The sequence below is a fragment of the Athene noctua genome, chromosome 16 (genome assembly GCF_965140245.1).
Source record: "Athene noctua chromosome 16, bAthNoc1.hap1.1, whole genome shotgun sequence".
In the NCBI taxonomy this organism is placed as follows: Eukaryota; Metazoa; Chordata; class Aves; order Strigiformes; family Strigidae; genus Athene; species Athene noctua.
In genome coordinates, this window is record NC_134052.1 from 15,304,323 (window position 1) to 15,317,193 (window position 12,871).

A 12,871-nucleotide genomic window follows, 5' to 3' on the forward strand; every position below is an offset into this window, starting at 1 on the left:
GGTCCCTCACAGGGGTGAGTCTGAAGCACCCGTCCTCTCCATCCCTCCCTGCTGCCATGCTGCTGGCGGCGAAGTCGCTGGGGAAACGAGAAGCAGAATCTGCAGGCGAGATGTGTGAAAGCCCCTAGGGCCGATGCCAAAGCAAGTGCCCGCAGAATATGGCTGTTTGTGCCTCCTCGGTCTTCTCTTTGATAAGTCAACACTAAAACCAACTCCGGGGGTGTTTTCTTGAGCAATGACAGCCGCAGGTGTTGCCCGCAGCAGGTAGGTAACATGGTTCTGGCAAGGCAGCTGTGTTTTAAGGGGTGTTTCTGCACTGAGGACGTTTTGGGGCAGTTTTGCCCAGTTTGAGCGTGTTTTCAAGCTCTGGCTGCACTCGTGGCTCTAAGTGATCACAGTAGACCCGCTCCAGCCACTGCTCAAGTCAAGGTCCGTACAAATGAGGAATCATCGCTGGCATGTTTGCATAACAGAGAGTTAGGAAAAGCATTTGCACCGGGAAAACAGAAGGAATAGCTTTAGTTACTGGCTACGGCAATTTAGCATGACTGTTACACACAGCTGATGAAAACAGTGCCAAAAATGTTGGCAAGCATATCTCCCATATCAAAATGCTTCATAGCATTAACCCTACTTTAATGATTTGGGTTTTCAACCAGAGAAAAAGGGCGGGGGGGGAGGGGGAATTCTGAAAATAACACATTTCCAGGTTTTTTTTTCCTCTCAGAACAGCTCCTCATTTTTTAATAAATTTATTTTGCATTATCATTTCCCATGTAGCTCTGAAGAAATTAAAGCGTGAAAACAGAACAAAACATATAAATTAAAACAAATGTTTTGATCAGCCCAAAGCAACTGACATTTCCTTTCTGAAGTAATTTAAAAATTAAACTTAGAAAACCCATTTCTTGTCTGAAAAGCCTCTTTAAAAGGGAACGTTTGGTATTTTGCAGCACTTCTATTAGGTCAGCATCTTATTCTTTTAATGTTAAAAACGCTTTTAACTCACCTAAACTCCATCTGTGAACTATTTAGGAAAATGCATGTCTTTCTAGCCCTTCTCTATAGCCTCTCACACAGCAAAATCCTTGGTTGTACCTGGAACTTATTAACTAGGATATAAATACTATATTTAAATTATAGAGACTGTGTTCATAGTGTGTAGTGTGTCTGATCTTTGAAGGAAAGGTGTAGCTACAGTGGGCCATATTTTGCCCTCCTTCCCCCACACTTATGTCATAAAAATGTACAGGATTTGTCCCTGGAAATAATATGGTTTTGAAAGGAAAATCAGCGTAATTTCCATGGGTGACAACCTCTTCTCTCGTTCAACAGACTTCTGTTAGTGAAGACACTTCTTCCATACAGCTACATTAAAACGGAAGGGAAAAAAAAAAAAAAAAAAAAAAATTATCTTTCTCTGAATGTTTTATCGTGTTGTTTTAATGAGTCTGGCCTTTCTGTTACTACAGGTAATTGTAAAACACATTCACTGGGAGCAGAGAGCAAATATTGTCCCACAGGCAGGAGGAGGCAACCACAGGCATGCAGAGAGAAGCCGTGTCGGGTCTGCAGCTGGACTCTCTACCCCAGAGCCAATCTTCCTCCCTAACCCACTGCAGGGTGGAACAAAGCTGATTTACTGACCCATCCTCGGACCCAACGGGAACCCTCAAGCTTTTGTGCGTGTCCATCAAAAACGCCCAGAGATCGTTCCATGCACCCCGCAGCGAGGCTCGCACACACGCTGCACGGGAAGGAACTTGTAAAGTGCTAGCAGATGTGCAAAACCCTAGCCAAGCTGGGCAAACTTCCCGCTCGATTAATGCAGGCAGAGGTTTGGCAGCAAAAGGTTGATGCTGTGTTTAGCGCGGGGTTCACTGGGGTTGGCTCCTTGGGGGGAATCGGCTGAACAGCAGCAGATTGGACTGGTTTCTTCTGGGAGGACTGCTCAGGTACACCAGGCAGCGTGGGTAGGAGGAGACACCAAGTCCTCCACGTATCAGAGACATTCTGTCTTAAACTTCTGCCTCAGGGCTTTCTGCACATTTTGAATCTTCTCCGTGATCACTGTGTCACTGAGGTGATCTCCAAACTTCTGCTTCAACAGCACCCTAATGATTTTGATGCAGCGTTCATCCATCATGGGCTTCGCCTCTCGGAAAGTGTTGCCCCTTCGCCCCGTGATGGAGTGGCTCTGGATATAGTCAGATGTGAAGAGCTTGTAGAGCAGTGTCTTGCAGGCAGTGCTGATTTTCTGGTCAAAGCGGATGGTCTCTTTGAGCTGTTCCTTGGTGTAGCCGTTGAAGAGCTCCACCACCTCACACGGCTGCCGGTGGGGATCCTCCTGGAAGGAGAGGGATTCCAGCCTCTGCACCTTCTTCTTCAGAGAGAGGACGTCCTGTTGGAGGTCCAACACCATCCTCTCCAGCCGCTCTATCTTCTCTGCCCTGAAAAAGTAAAATCACATGTGTAAAGGCAAGAAGTCACCGTGGCCTCACTATGGATATTGGTGAAGAATGTAGCACCTCCACCCAAGCCATGATTACAAGCTTCCTGCAAGCAGGGACAGGACAACTTCTCTGCCCGAGCGTCAGCCCATCCAGCCACGCCTGGATGAGGAGCAAGGCAGGAAAAAAGAATGACACGGTCTGGACTTTTCAGTAGCTCAAAAACGTTCAGAGTTTAACCCTCAACCCCGCCTTTTCATGCGTGCATGGAGACTTCGATGCTCAATTTTATTTTCAGTTTTAGGGAGAGATATAAGCTCTGTCCTGCAAATCCCAGGAGGCACATATTTGTGGTATGAAACAACAGACATGTGGGAAATGACAATGCAAGTACTGTAACATGATTTTTGGGCACTCATTTCTTTGCTGGAAAAGTGTCCCCTAGCAGCTACTTCACCACTGGATCCTTGTCATCAAAAGAACAGGATAAAACAAGCAACACACAACCCTGTTCAAACATGATAGATGCCATTTGGATTGTTATAGGCAAGAGCTTTATGGTTTCTGCACCGGTTTAGAGCCTTTTTGCATCTCTTAACTCCAAGCCCTACAATCAGAAAGAAACACCTGGCTCCGATTATATTGAGATTCAGCAGCTCTTGGTTCTAAAATTGCCCCATTTTCTCACCCAGCTGTGATCTCACTGTTCGTTCTTGTAGTGAGGAGGAAAATACAGTTAAGAACAAGTGCCTTCTTTTGCTAATTACCTTTCCATTTCACCAGGACCAAAATTTTTCTGAACTCTCTCAAAGTCATCCATCTCCTGCAAAGCATCAAGCTTTCTCTCTTCACAGCTGGAAGAAACAAGCAAGCTAAAAAGCGCTGCCACAAGAACCAGTTCGTGTTCATATTCATATTCATGTGCATTCCTGATGAGAATTATCTGTAATTCAAAGGTTGGAATTCAAAGCAAAGGCAATTCTGTTTTCCTCTGCAGCAAGAATAAAATGGGCCGAGAGGAAATATCAGTGGTTAGAATCACAGAACAGTTTGGGATAGAAGGGACCTTTAAAGCCCAACCCCCCTGCACTGAGCAGGGACATCTTCACCTAGATCAGATGGCTCAGAGCCCCCAAAACCCCCCAACCTGACCTTGAATGTTTCCAGGGACAGGACACTGCAACCCCTCTGGGCGACCTGCTCCAGTATTTCACCACCCTGGAACCACCCATGTGGACAACCCCCCTGTGCACCCCTCTTTCCACTCAGAGGAAGCCCTGGCACAGAGATATTGAGCGGGGTTCCCATTTGACCCACCAAGGGATCAGGACTCCAGAGCACAAGCGACTCGGTTGCTCTGCAGTATAGATGTACCTGCACAAACCCCTGTTAACTTTCTGCACGTCGCGCTTAGGCGTGAATTAACTCAAAGGGAGTACAACGAGGGCGTGGGAACAGAGTGGGCAGACCCCACGCTATGAAATAAATACACAGAGTGTGAAACACTCAGGGTCCTCACTGTGCTTTCATGTGTTACCTGTTCAGACAGAGGTGTTGCTGGCACTGGGGCAAGATGCCATCTGACTTCCTCTTCATTGCCAGGGCGACATAATCTACAGGCAGGGATGGGAGATAAACTGAACAAACCAGCTGTTGGAAAGGTCCTGAATCCCTCCGTCTCCAGAGCAGATTATCTAAGCACTCCCGCTAGATTGCATGGCAACACGTTATTCCCTTTGCATAAACAGAGTGATTCAGACACGCTTTCCAGGATTGAACAATAGGGATTTTGTTATTAGAAAAAAGTGGTATCTCAAGGGCTGCTTCTGTTCCCGTCACAAAAGACACGGCAAGGCAAGCAGAGGCAATGTGTCTCTGGACACTGCCGTTAGCCAGCACACAGACACACTACCATATTTTTATAAGTGTGTTTAATGTCTGTAGTAGTGGCTGGAAAAGCAGGGAAACAGGCAAAGCTGAGAAGGTTTGGCTAATCGAGACACAAGGCTTTGGGGTATTGCACAGTTATTCAGGCAGGCTTGATTTTTTTTTTTTTTTTTTGGCTTGGAGGGAAAGAACTACTAGCCTAGGAGACAGAGGTGGTGCCTGGTAGAGCAGACACCGTGTGCACAGGCATCTGCCTTTAAACCTGGGAGATCTCCCAGGTGGAAAAGGCCACAAAATTTCATCTCTAACCGTTGTAGCCCTGGATGAAAGCACACACAGCCCTGGAGCAAAGCAGAGGTCTCCTGGCAGCCCTGCGGGTCCCCATCCCAACCTGCTGCTCAGGATGAGGCAGAAGAGAGCTAAAGTCCTCATTTATAGCCACGATTACCTCTAGTAGCTGGACCAGCCCTGTCCTCTTCACCCTGGGAAGTCCCCGGCATGGCCATGGTGACAAACGTGGATGGGGGTGTGAAGGCGCTGGCCGGGCGGGGGGGCCCCGCCAGCGAGCGGGGGCTTCCTGCCGTGTTGCCCAGGGCACGTCTCTCCTTGGCGATGGAGGAGCTGCCAGCCTCATGGGGCAGGCTGGCCTCGGCCGCCCTCAGCAGCGGCTTGGCAGGGTAAATCCTGTCGCCGTGATATTTCCTGGATGCGTTCCCCGGGGTCCATTTTGGGAAGGTTTTTCTGGATTTTTTTGGCTGGGGTGGCATCATGCTGTGGACGGCCGGCTCTTCTTCTGAAAGCAAGGTGGATACTCAAGGTGTGCAACGGGGTGTCACTGGTGTGTACCTCCCACCTCCCGTTCGGTACTTTTTACCCTGATTGTAGGACTGTGAAATTTATGCTACAATGCACTCAGCATCTTCCCACCTCAAAAGCTCAGTGGAGGCAGAAAGGTGCAATCTTCAAAACATCCTACTTACTTAACTTCTCCAGGAGCTGTCTCCCCTCCAGCAGCTTCTTCTCTAAAATATCTTTATGCTCTGTAGGAAGAGAGAACTTTTCAGCATTGAATTCAGCCTCTAAAGCTTGCTCCCGAGCAGCCCCAGGTTGCAAAGCCCAAGCCAGAGGGGTGTCACTCACCGCTTATGCCTTCCACCATCCCCCAGTAGAGCCCGCTGAAGCCAGGGCAGCGGGCCAGCACCTGCTCGCCCACTGCGTAGAGGTGGAAGGGCTTGCGGGGCTCCTTGATGTTCTCGATGTTGATCACCCGGCTGCCGTCGGGCCAGCTGATGAGGACGTAGAGCTTGGCTGACATCGGGGCTGCCCACCTGGAGCAGGAGGAGCGGGAGGGGAAGGTCACGGCACGGCTTCGTGCTCTCGCGTGGTTGGCAGGATTGGCAGATGATGCTCTACCTGAGGCAGTGTAGCCTGAAGATATAAAATACTTGTCCCTGCATCTTTTCTACCGATTATTTCTCCTTTCCCACTCCTGCTCTTCTGTGCTTGCCTCATCCTAAACCCCTTCCCTGGGAGGTTGTCCTGGGACTGATCTGGGCACAGCTCCATGTGCCTTTAGTGTGTCTCAGATTAATTTGCAGAAGAAATGCAGCCCCAGCCATGACGTGGGGCACCTGGGCACAGGCAGGACCAGCTCTCGCTCAGGAGACATTATGCTGGATAAGCCACCAAGCAGAGCCAGGCTGGTCCCTCTGCCTGTGAGAACCAGCACAGCTCAGACGAGCAGTGGGTCTACAGCAGTTTGCTACTGGAGGATCATGTCTGTGTATCAAGGCAGAACAGAGAAGAGACTTGAAAAGACCCAGGAGTATTCCAGGAAATGATCATTCCTTTGCCTGTACAGTTATTTTCTCCAGTAAATATCAAGGTGCTTTGATAAGCACAACAACAAATGACCTCTGTTTCACACATGGGGAAACTGAGGCACAGACCAGTGAAGTACACATCTAAGGCAGACAAGTACCAAAGCTTCCAGGAGCTGGTCTCAGGGGGCCTGGCCCACTGCTCTCCCCACTGAGATGCTCTGTTTCTCCTCTTAGAGCTGAAGGGGAAAAACCCTACCCTGAAATCCCTGGAGGAATGGGAGTGCTCAGCAAGCAAACAACAGCCAGGCTAGCGGTGGCTTTCAAAACCTCCTGAGCCACAGGGGCAGGTGAGGAGCCAAGGGCTGCTGGCCTTGGGGAGGGTTTCTTTATGGGTTTCAACCCACACATCATGGATGGGGACAAAACTAGGCAGAGACCAACTGCCAGAGCTCCTAAGAACCCTGGCGGAGCATCACCCCAGACCATCCTGCTCTGCCCCGCAGCAGCATTTGGCAGAAGGGTTTGGGGAAGTGGGGCTGAGCCCTTGTGCTGGGCAATGCATGGAGAAATGTCCACGGTGCCCAAAGCCCATGGGAGGGGAGACGGGGCAGGGAGAGGAGAGGTGGAGGTGGGACAAACTGTTGGGAAAGGCAGCTACGACCCAATTTATTGCAGTCTTTTATTTTGCCTCTGCACCACCATTAAAATCAAGCCTGGTGTTGATTCCTCTCACCCGGGAGGTTCAGTTCACCCTGGAGAACTTTCTCCTTTGCCTTCTCCTTATCCCCCTCCACCATCACCAGCCTCAGCAAAGCTGCTCGCAGGAACTGTAACTTTCCCCCACCAACCTGCCAGCCTGCCCTGCTGGCACAGGCTCACACCAGACTCACTTCAATCTTTTCTCTTGGCCAAGACACGCTCTGGGGTTTATTTTTAGAAGGAAGCACCATATATATAAAGTAACTGCGTGGTAAGTGCCTTGCTCCCTGCATCCCCTTCCCTGCTGCTGGATGGCGGCTGCACCCAACCCTCTCCTGAGCCCAGGGGAGGTTACAGACCTGGATAAATGCATAACTGAGACCTCTCCCTCCCAGAAACACAGCTCTGCTTTAAAAAGCCCCATATTCCAAACAGCAAACAAGCCCCAAAATAAAGCTCTCTAGAGGGTTTTTTTTTCTTTCTTTAACATTTACAGAAAAAAAAAAAACTGATCTTCATAGCTGCTGCTGCTCCCTCCTGCCCCACTTACCAGTTGCTCATTTACCTTAACGAAAGCAACAAAACTGCACAAATGCACAAAAACAGAGAGAAGGAAACAGAGAGACAGAGAGATCAAAATCCTGATAGCAACAGAGCTCGGTCCTTGCCTGGTTAGCACTGCTTCCAGGTGTTGAGTCTTGCAAAATGTCTCCTGTCTATGCAGATCTCAGCTGCCTGCTCCAGGAGAGGAGGTGACCGGACACTTCTTTGCCTTGGGCTTGTCTCTTCACCACAGTTCCTTGTCAGGTCTCCTTTGTCCGGCTTAGAAAGCTCCCACCTGCTGTCCCCACTGCAAAGAAAAAAAATAAAAAAACCAACAAGAAAAAAAAAAAGACCCTTTGCTTTCTTTTTTCCTGGTTGTTCTGTTTCAGCGTTATTATTCCTGTTATTTTTCCATATACATTTTTTTTTTTTTCTCCTTAGGCTTGTTTCAGGTCTGTTTCTTACAGGGAAAGAGAGCAGAAGAGAAGAGAAAAAGCCTTGGGTTTTTTGGAGCATGAATAAACCTTGCATTTCCATGAGTTATTCATGAATAATTCATGAAAATGCATGATTAATTCAGGTTCATGAATTATTCAGGAATAATTCTCGAACATTCCTGGTTAATTCATGCTCGCACAGTGAGTGAGTCAGGCTCTAGGGCTTGGTGAATTCCTTTCTCCCCGAGACAGGAGAAGAGAGGCTTAGAGGCAGCTGCATTGTGTTCTTCCCGTTTTCTGCGTCTTAGAAGAAAACGGATTTCGGGCCCTTTTTGAAACAAGGACTTGAAGAAGAGAATTGAAATGCCTGCAGCCTTCTGGTCATGGGGGAGTAACAGAGCACCAAAAGAAAGAAAGAGAGAAAGAGATTGGACTTGCTCTCAGGGGGAAGTCTAACAGCAAGTTTTACTCCCTTTCAAAGCATCCTTCAAAACGACTGTGCATTTTTTTTCTCTCTCCGCCTCCAGATCTCTCCCTGGTTAAGATACATCCCAGCTACTTCATTTTTTACCTGCTTTGTAATGAGAAGGACCCTACACACAGGCCGCTGCTTGAGGAACCAAAGGGATTTCCCACGCTACGTGCCCACCCGTTCCTGCACGTGTGTGTCACACACGCATGGCTCCCTGGCTCCGTGTCCCCAGTGGTGGCATCGGCTCAGCGGGTCCCTGCCCAGCCCTGGGGCTCAGGCCAGCACAGGCATCAAGCTGGCTGTGCACAGTTTTACTTTCCCTGTGTATTTCTCCCCAAAATGTCACCGCTGCAACTCCCGGGGTTTGCTAACGTGACGCTTTTTTATGGCCGATGCCTGCAGGATCCCTGCGCTTGGGGAGACGGGTGCGGGCAGGAGCCTGACTGCTGCCTGCAGCTGGTGGGAGCTCTTGGGCTGCCCTGTGTTGGGGCAATCCCGGGCACAGGCATGGCCTGGGGTCAGGGACAGAGCCACAGGGCCAGCCAATTTATTTTGCTGGGATGCTCACAAGCAAACCAAGGTTCTGCAGTGGAGCCTCTGCCGTGGGGACGCTGAGATCTGCAGGACATCGAGACCTGGGTGACATAAGGGGGGCCTTCCCCTCCTCCTGAAACCAGTCACAGTCAGTGGCTAAAGACCCCGGGGCATCTCTGGAGAGACATCACCACACTGCTCCCAGCTCGATGATCAGCTCTGCGGGTCACACCCCCCCTTTCTGTTGTGTGGGTCCCCCATTTCATCAGAGAAACGTGTCTGTGGCACTAAGCTGTCCCTGGGGAGGGGCCTTCTGGTTGACCTGGCAGCAAAGAGAGGCCGTAGTGTTGGAAACCATCATCAGCACTTTGATCCTGGCCGAGGCCACCGCCACCACCACCACGCTGCTGCCTCCCAACAGGAGACAGGCTGGGCAGGTCCTCGGCTCCAGGTGGTCTCTGGCCCAGCACTCAGCACCTGCATCGCCCCAGCACATCAGGATAAGGCCATCAGCAATCGGCTCTTTCAATCAACAGGAGAGAGCTGCCACAGCAACCCCAAACCCTGCAGATCAGCAGTGGTTTAACTGCACAGATTTTTAATGCCTTGAGCTTCCCATTCTCCTGCCAGACTACTGCAGCTAAAACACAAGGCACCAGCTTTGTCAGAGCCCATGGTGTGAAAAAAAGGTCCCATGTGGCATCCAGCCTGCAGGGGGTTGGGGCTATCAGCAGATCCATCTGCAAAATCTGCCTGCCCAGCCTACCCCCGCCGCTGCATGAGATGGGACCGCAGTAAAGGAGCGAATCCAAACAGCACTCTGTGTTTTGTCTTAGTCAACAGCAGCTCTGGAGGTTGTTGGAAGAAAGGGAGACTTCAGATGTTCAGTGAGACATCAGAAAAGGACGTCGATCAGATTTACAGCGTAAGAAAATGTCTGTATCCCTGATTTGCAATATTTACAGCTCAAAGGATACATCTGTCAGCCCAGGGAAAACCAGATGTTAAATAGAGATCTCGCTGAGATAAGATATCTCAGCAGATACAAATATAAAAGAAGCTGTATCTAAATTCTATGTAGTTTTGAATGACGTTGCTGAAGAGCGTGAACTGCATAGGAAGAAGAAATGGAAAAGCAATGATAAGGGGAAAAATAATAGAGATACATGACAATGGAGATGAGGTTGGATTCTGGTTTTATGCAGGACCTGGTTCAAATAGAATCTGCTTGTGAAGTGGGCTTGCTCCAACAAGCATTGTTTGCTTTTCTCTGAAGAACCAACAATATGCAAAACGTAACAGATGAACAGTCCTGGGGGCAGAGGGGGGTAGTTCAACTGCAAACCGCGGGAGAGGAAGGATTGCGGTGACCACAAGAGGAGGACAAATTGTGGTCTCATCAAACAACAGAAAAATCAAGTGTCCGTGGATAAATATACAGCGATTGTGTCGAACTATTTCAGGCAAATGCTGCAGCCTGGAGTGAATCTCAAGCGTTTGCCTTCATGAAAATTAGCAAGTGCTGATTAGATTTCCCTCCCTGTGTTTGAATACCAAATCCCTTGCCGGGTGCCTCGTTGGGGGCTGTATGGAGTTACTGTTTTCAGGAACTGCTCTTTCTGCACTTCCTGAGCCTTTGCAAACGAATCCCACGCTGTGCCCCCAGTGCCAGCACACGTTTCACCCTCCAGGCTGCACTTGCTGAGATTTAGATTTCAGCTGCAACTAAGGAACAACAGCTTCTGTGTAATCTTACCTGGAGATGCACTAGAGGCACCATGTTCAGCATCTGTTTGAACGCTGCCCTGTCTTTATCACGACAATCGTAATTGATGTTTGAAGGGATTTAAATAGAAAACACAGAAGATTTTAAACTCCCTGTGCGTCTTACCTTGCTCTTCCCTTGGCGTAGGTTTAGCAGCCCAGACACGCGCTTCACCACTTCAGAACGCGGCCGTAGTACAGTAATTGAGGGGTGACAGCTATATTCCTCGTTAATTTTTGTCACCACAAGGAAATGACAAGGGAACCATCAAGCACTGGGGTTCAGTGGCACCAGACCCAAGCCCAGCTCTGCCTCCATCCAACGCTGCAAGGAGAGGGGCCCTGGGGCCACGCGCTGTGTGTGGTCGGGAGGGATCAGCATCGCCAGGTTACACGGCCAAGCTAGAAGGACAGAGAGACCCAGACCAGCAACGCCCCGTGTCACAAGTCCCATTTGGGGTGGCAGGTTGGGCTGATGGAGTCATTAGGATGGAGCCGGGTCCTGGTTTTGCAGCCGCCCGTGACAAACGCTGGAGCATAAGTCACTGCCTGTACTGGAGAGCGACCACCTGGTGGCATTTTGCATTTGTAATGAAATAAGTACAAGTCCCATCTCTGCCTACGATACAAGGAACAGTGAAATATGATCCAGGCTAATGAGGCTGGAATTAACTGCATTTTAATTAAAGACTTGTCTGTTTCCTAATAAGCTAATGGAAATAACTCAGAAACGGGGAGTAAAGCAACAATCCCAGGTCAGCAGCCAGCTAGACTGGTACACGCAGTTTGTTAAATGCTTTCCTAGACTGGAGCATTCTCATATTATTCCTCACGTGGCAGAAGCATAAAATGATGAGAAAAATAAGAGACTAAATGCACAAGGCCCATTTCTGCAGGACTGCAGAGGCTGCAGGTACTCCTGCAGCGAGTCCACAAGCCTGGCAGGGCTCTGCATTTACCAAAATGCAAGTTATTCCTTCTCTTTTATTGCCCTGAATTCACTGAGATATTTTTTGGAGGCTAAGGTGTTTGGTTTTTTTTTTTTGTTCTCTGCAGAAAAAGGTTGTCCCTTTGTAATCCTATTCCGAAAAAACTTGCCTTTTCACCTATTCAGCTTCCCAGTGTTTTGCAAAGCCTTTTTCCTGAGCTGTCTGTATTCATTTGACCTTTGCACGCTACAACATCTGTTTCCTTATCTGCTCGGCTGGCTGGTTTCTTGGGTTTCTTTTGTGAGCTTGTCAGGGAGATAGTATAAGCACAGCTAGCAAAAAAAGAGGGGAAAAAAATAATAAAAAAAAAATTGAAGGAACTTTATCTGAGGTAGGGTAGAGCCATAAAACATGATGATGGATTTTAAATATCCCCAAACCTTTTTCTGATGCTCTTAAGAATTTAGTTTAAGCTTCCTTTTATTATTCACAGGCACATGAAGGGGACTAGCAGGAATTAACCAAACTACAAATGTTCCAGAAACCAAAGACAAGATCAGTCTCATGAAACTGAAAAGGAAGAAATTATTTTACATCATTACATCGTAATTACAGCTGTAGGTACCAGGGCAATACAAACCTGATTGATTTTCAGGTATCTGAGAAGCTCCGGAGAGGGTAACAGGACTGACCACATTTTTGACATTAAGCACATGCCTGCCAAGTCACAAAATCAGGGCCAAAAAGCAGAAAAAAAGCTTCAAAGGTTCATACTGTAACAAAGCCCACTGCAAGCTGTAGAGATGTTCCTAATGTACAAGTCAGTGTAATTAAAAAAGAACAAAAACCCAAGAATGCATTTTTTAGGTTCAGATTTCCAGAGCGCAGCGGTGAAGGAGCCAAAACCAGGAAACATCCCAGGGCATGGTCTGACAAGGGAAGGAAATAACGCAGCGAGAAAGGGCTGATGTGGAAAACCCATCTCATGGTATCAGCTCTTGGCACCACACCTCTGGGGACCCGTCACCCTTTTCTGCACCGTTCCTAGATGGCAAGGCGCTGCCGGGACACCGTGTCCCTGCTCAGGAGCACCAAACCCGAGTGCTCAGCCTCCGTGGAGCCGGCGCTGAGCTGCCAGCTGCTGCCTGCGCATCTTCTGAGTCATCCCCCCCCCCCCCCGGTTCCCTTGGCGAACGGAGCCGTGGGTACCGTTAGAGAAGCTCCAACGCCAGGAGAACATGTTGTTTCGTGTACTTCCACCAGCATAATTCCGATTCCAGAATCTCAACCTGCTGCTAATTAATTAAATATAATCAGGAGCACGTTAGCGGTT

At 48.9% G+C, this 12,871-nt stretch overlaps 1 protein-coding gene across 2 annotated transcripts; it reads right to left on the reverse strand.

Moving 5' to 3' along the window:
* Window positions 1-1,168: 1,168 nt before the first annotated feature.
* On the reverse strand, window positions 1,169-7,813 carry LOC141966988 (uncharacterized). Of its 2 annotated transcripts, none has more exons than XM_074920293.1 (7): window positions 7,528-7,813; window positions 5,478-5,665; window positions 5,318-5,377; window positions 4,786-5,127; window positions 3,988-4,063; window positions 3,218-3,304; window positions 1,169-2,450 (listed from the first exon to the last, which is right to left on the reverse strand). In XM_074920293.1, exons 2-7 carry the CDS (start codon window positions 5,650-5,652, stop codon window positions 2,003-2,005), a joined length of 1,188 nt encoding a protein of 395 aa, XP_074776394.1. In that variant the 5' UTR covers window positions 5,653-5,665; window positions 7,528-7,813; the 3' UTR covers window positions 1,169-2,002. The 2 variants fall into 2 exon arrangements, with proteins under 2 accessions (XP_074776394.1, XP_074776393.1); XM_074920292.1 differs by having other exon boundaries at window positions 4,786-5,130.
* Between the last annotated feature and the right edge of the window lie 5,058 nt (window positions 7,814-12,871).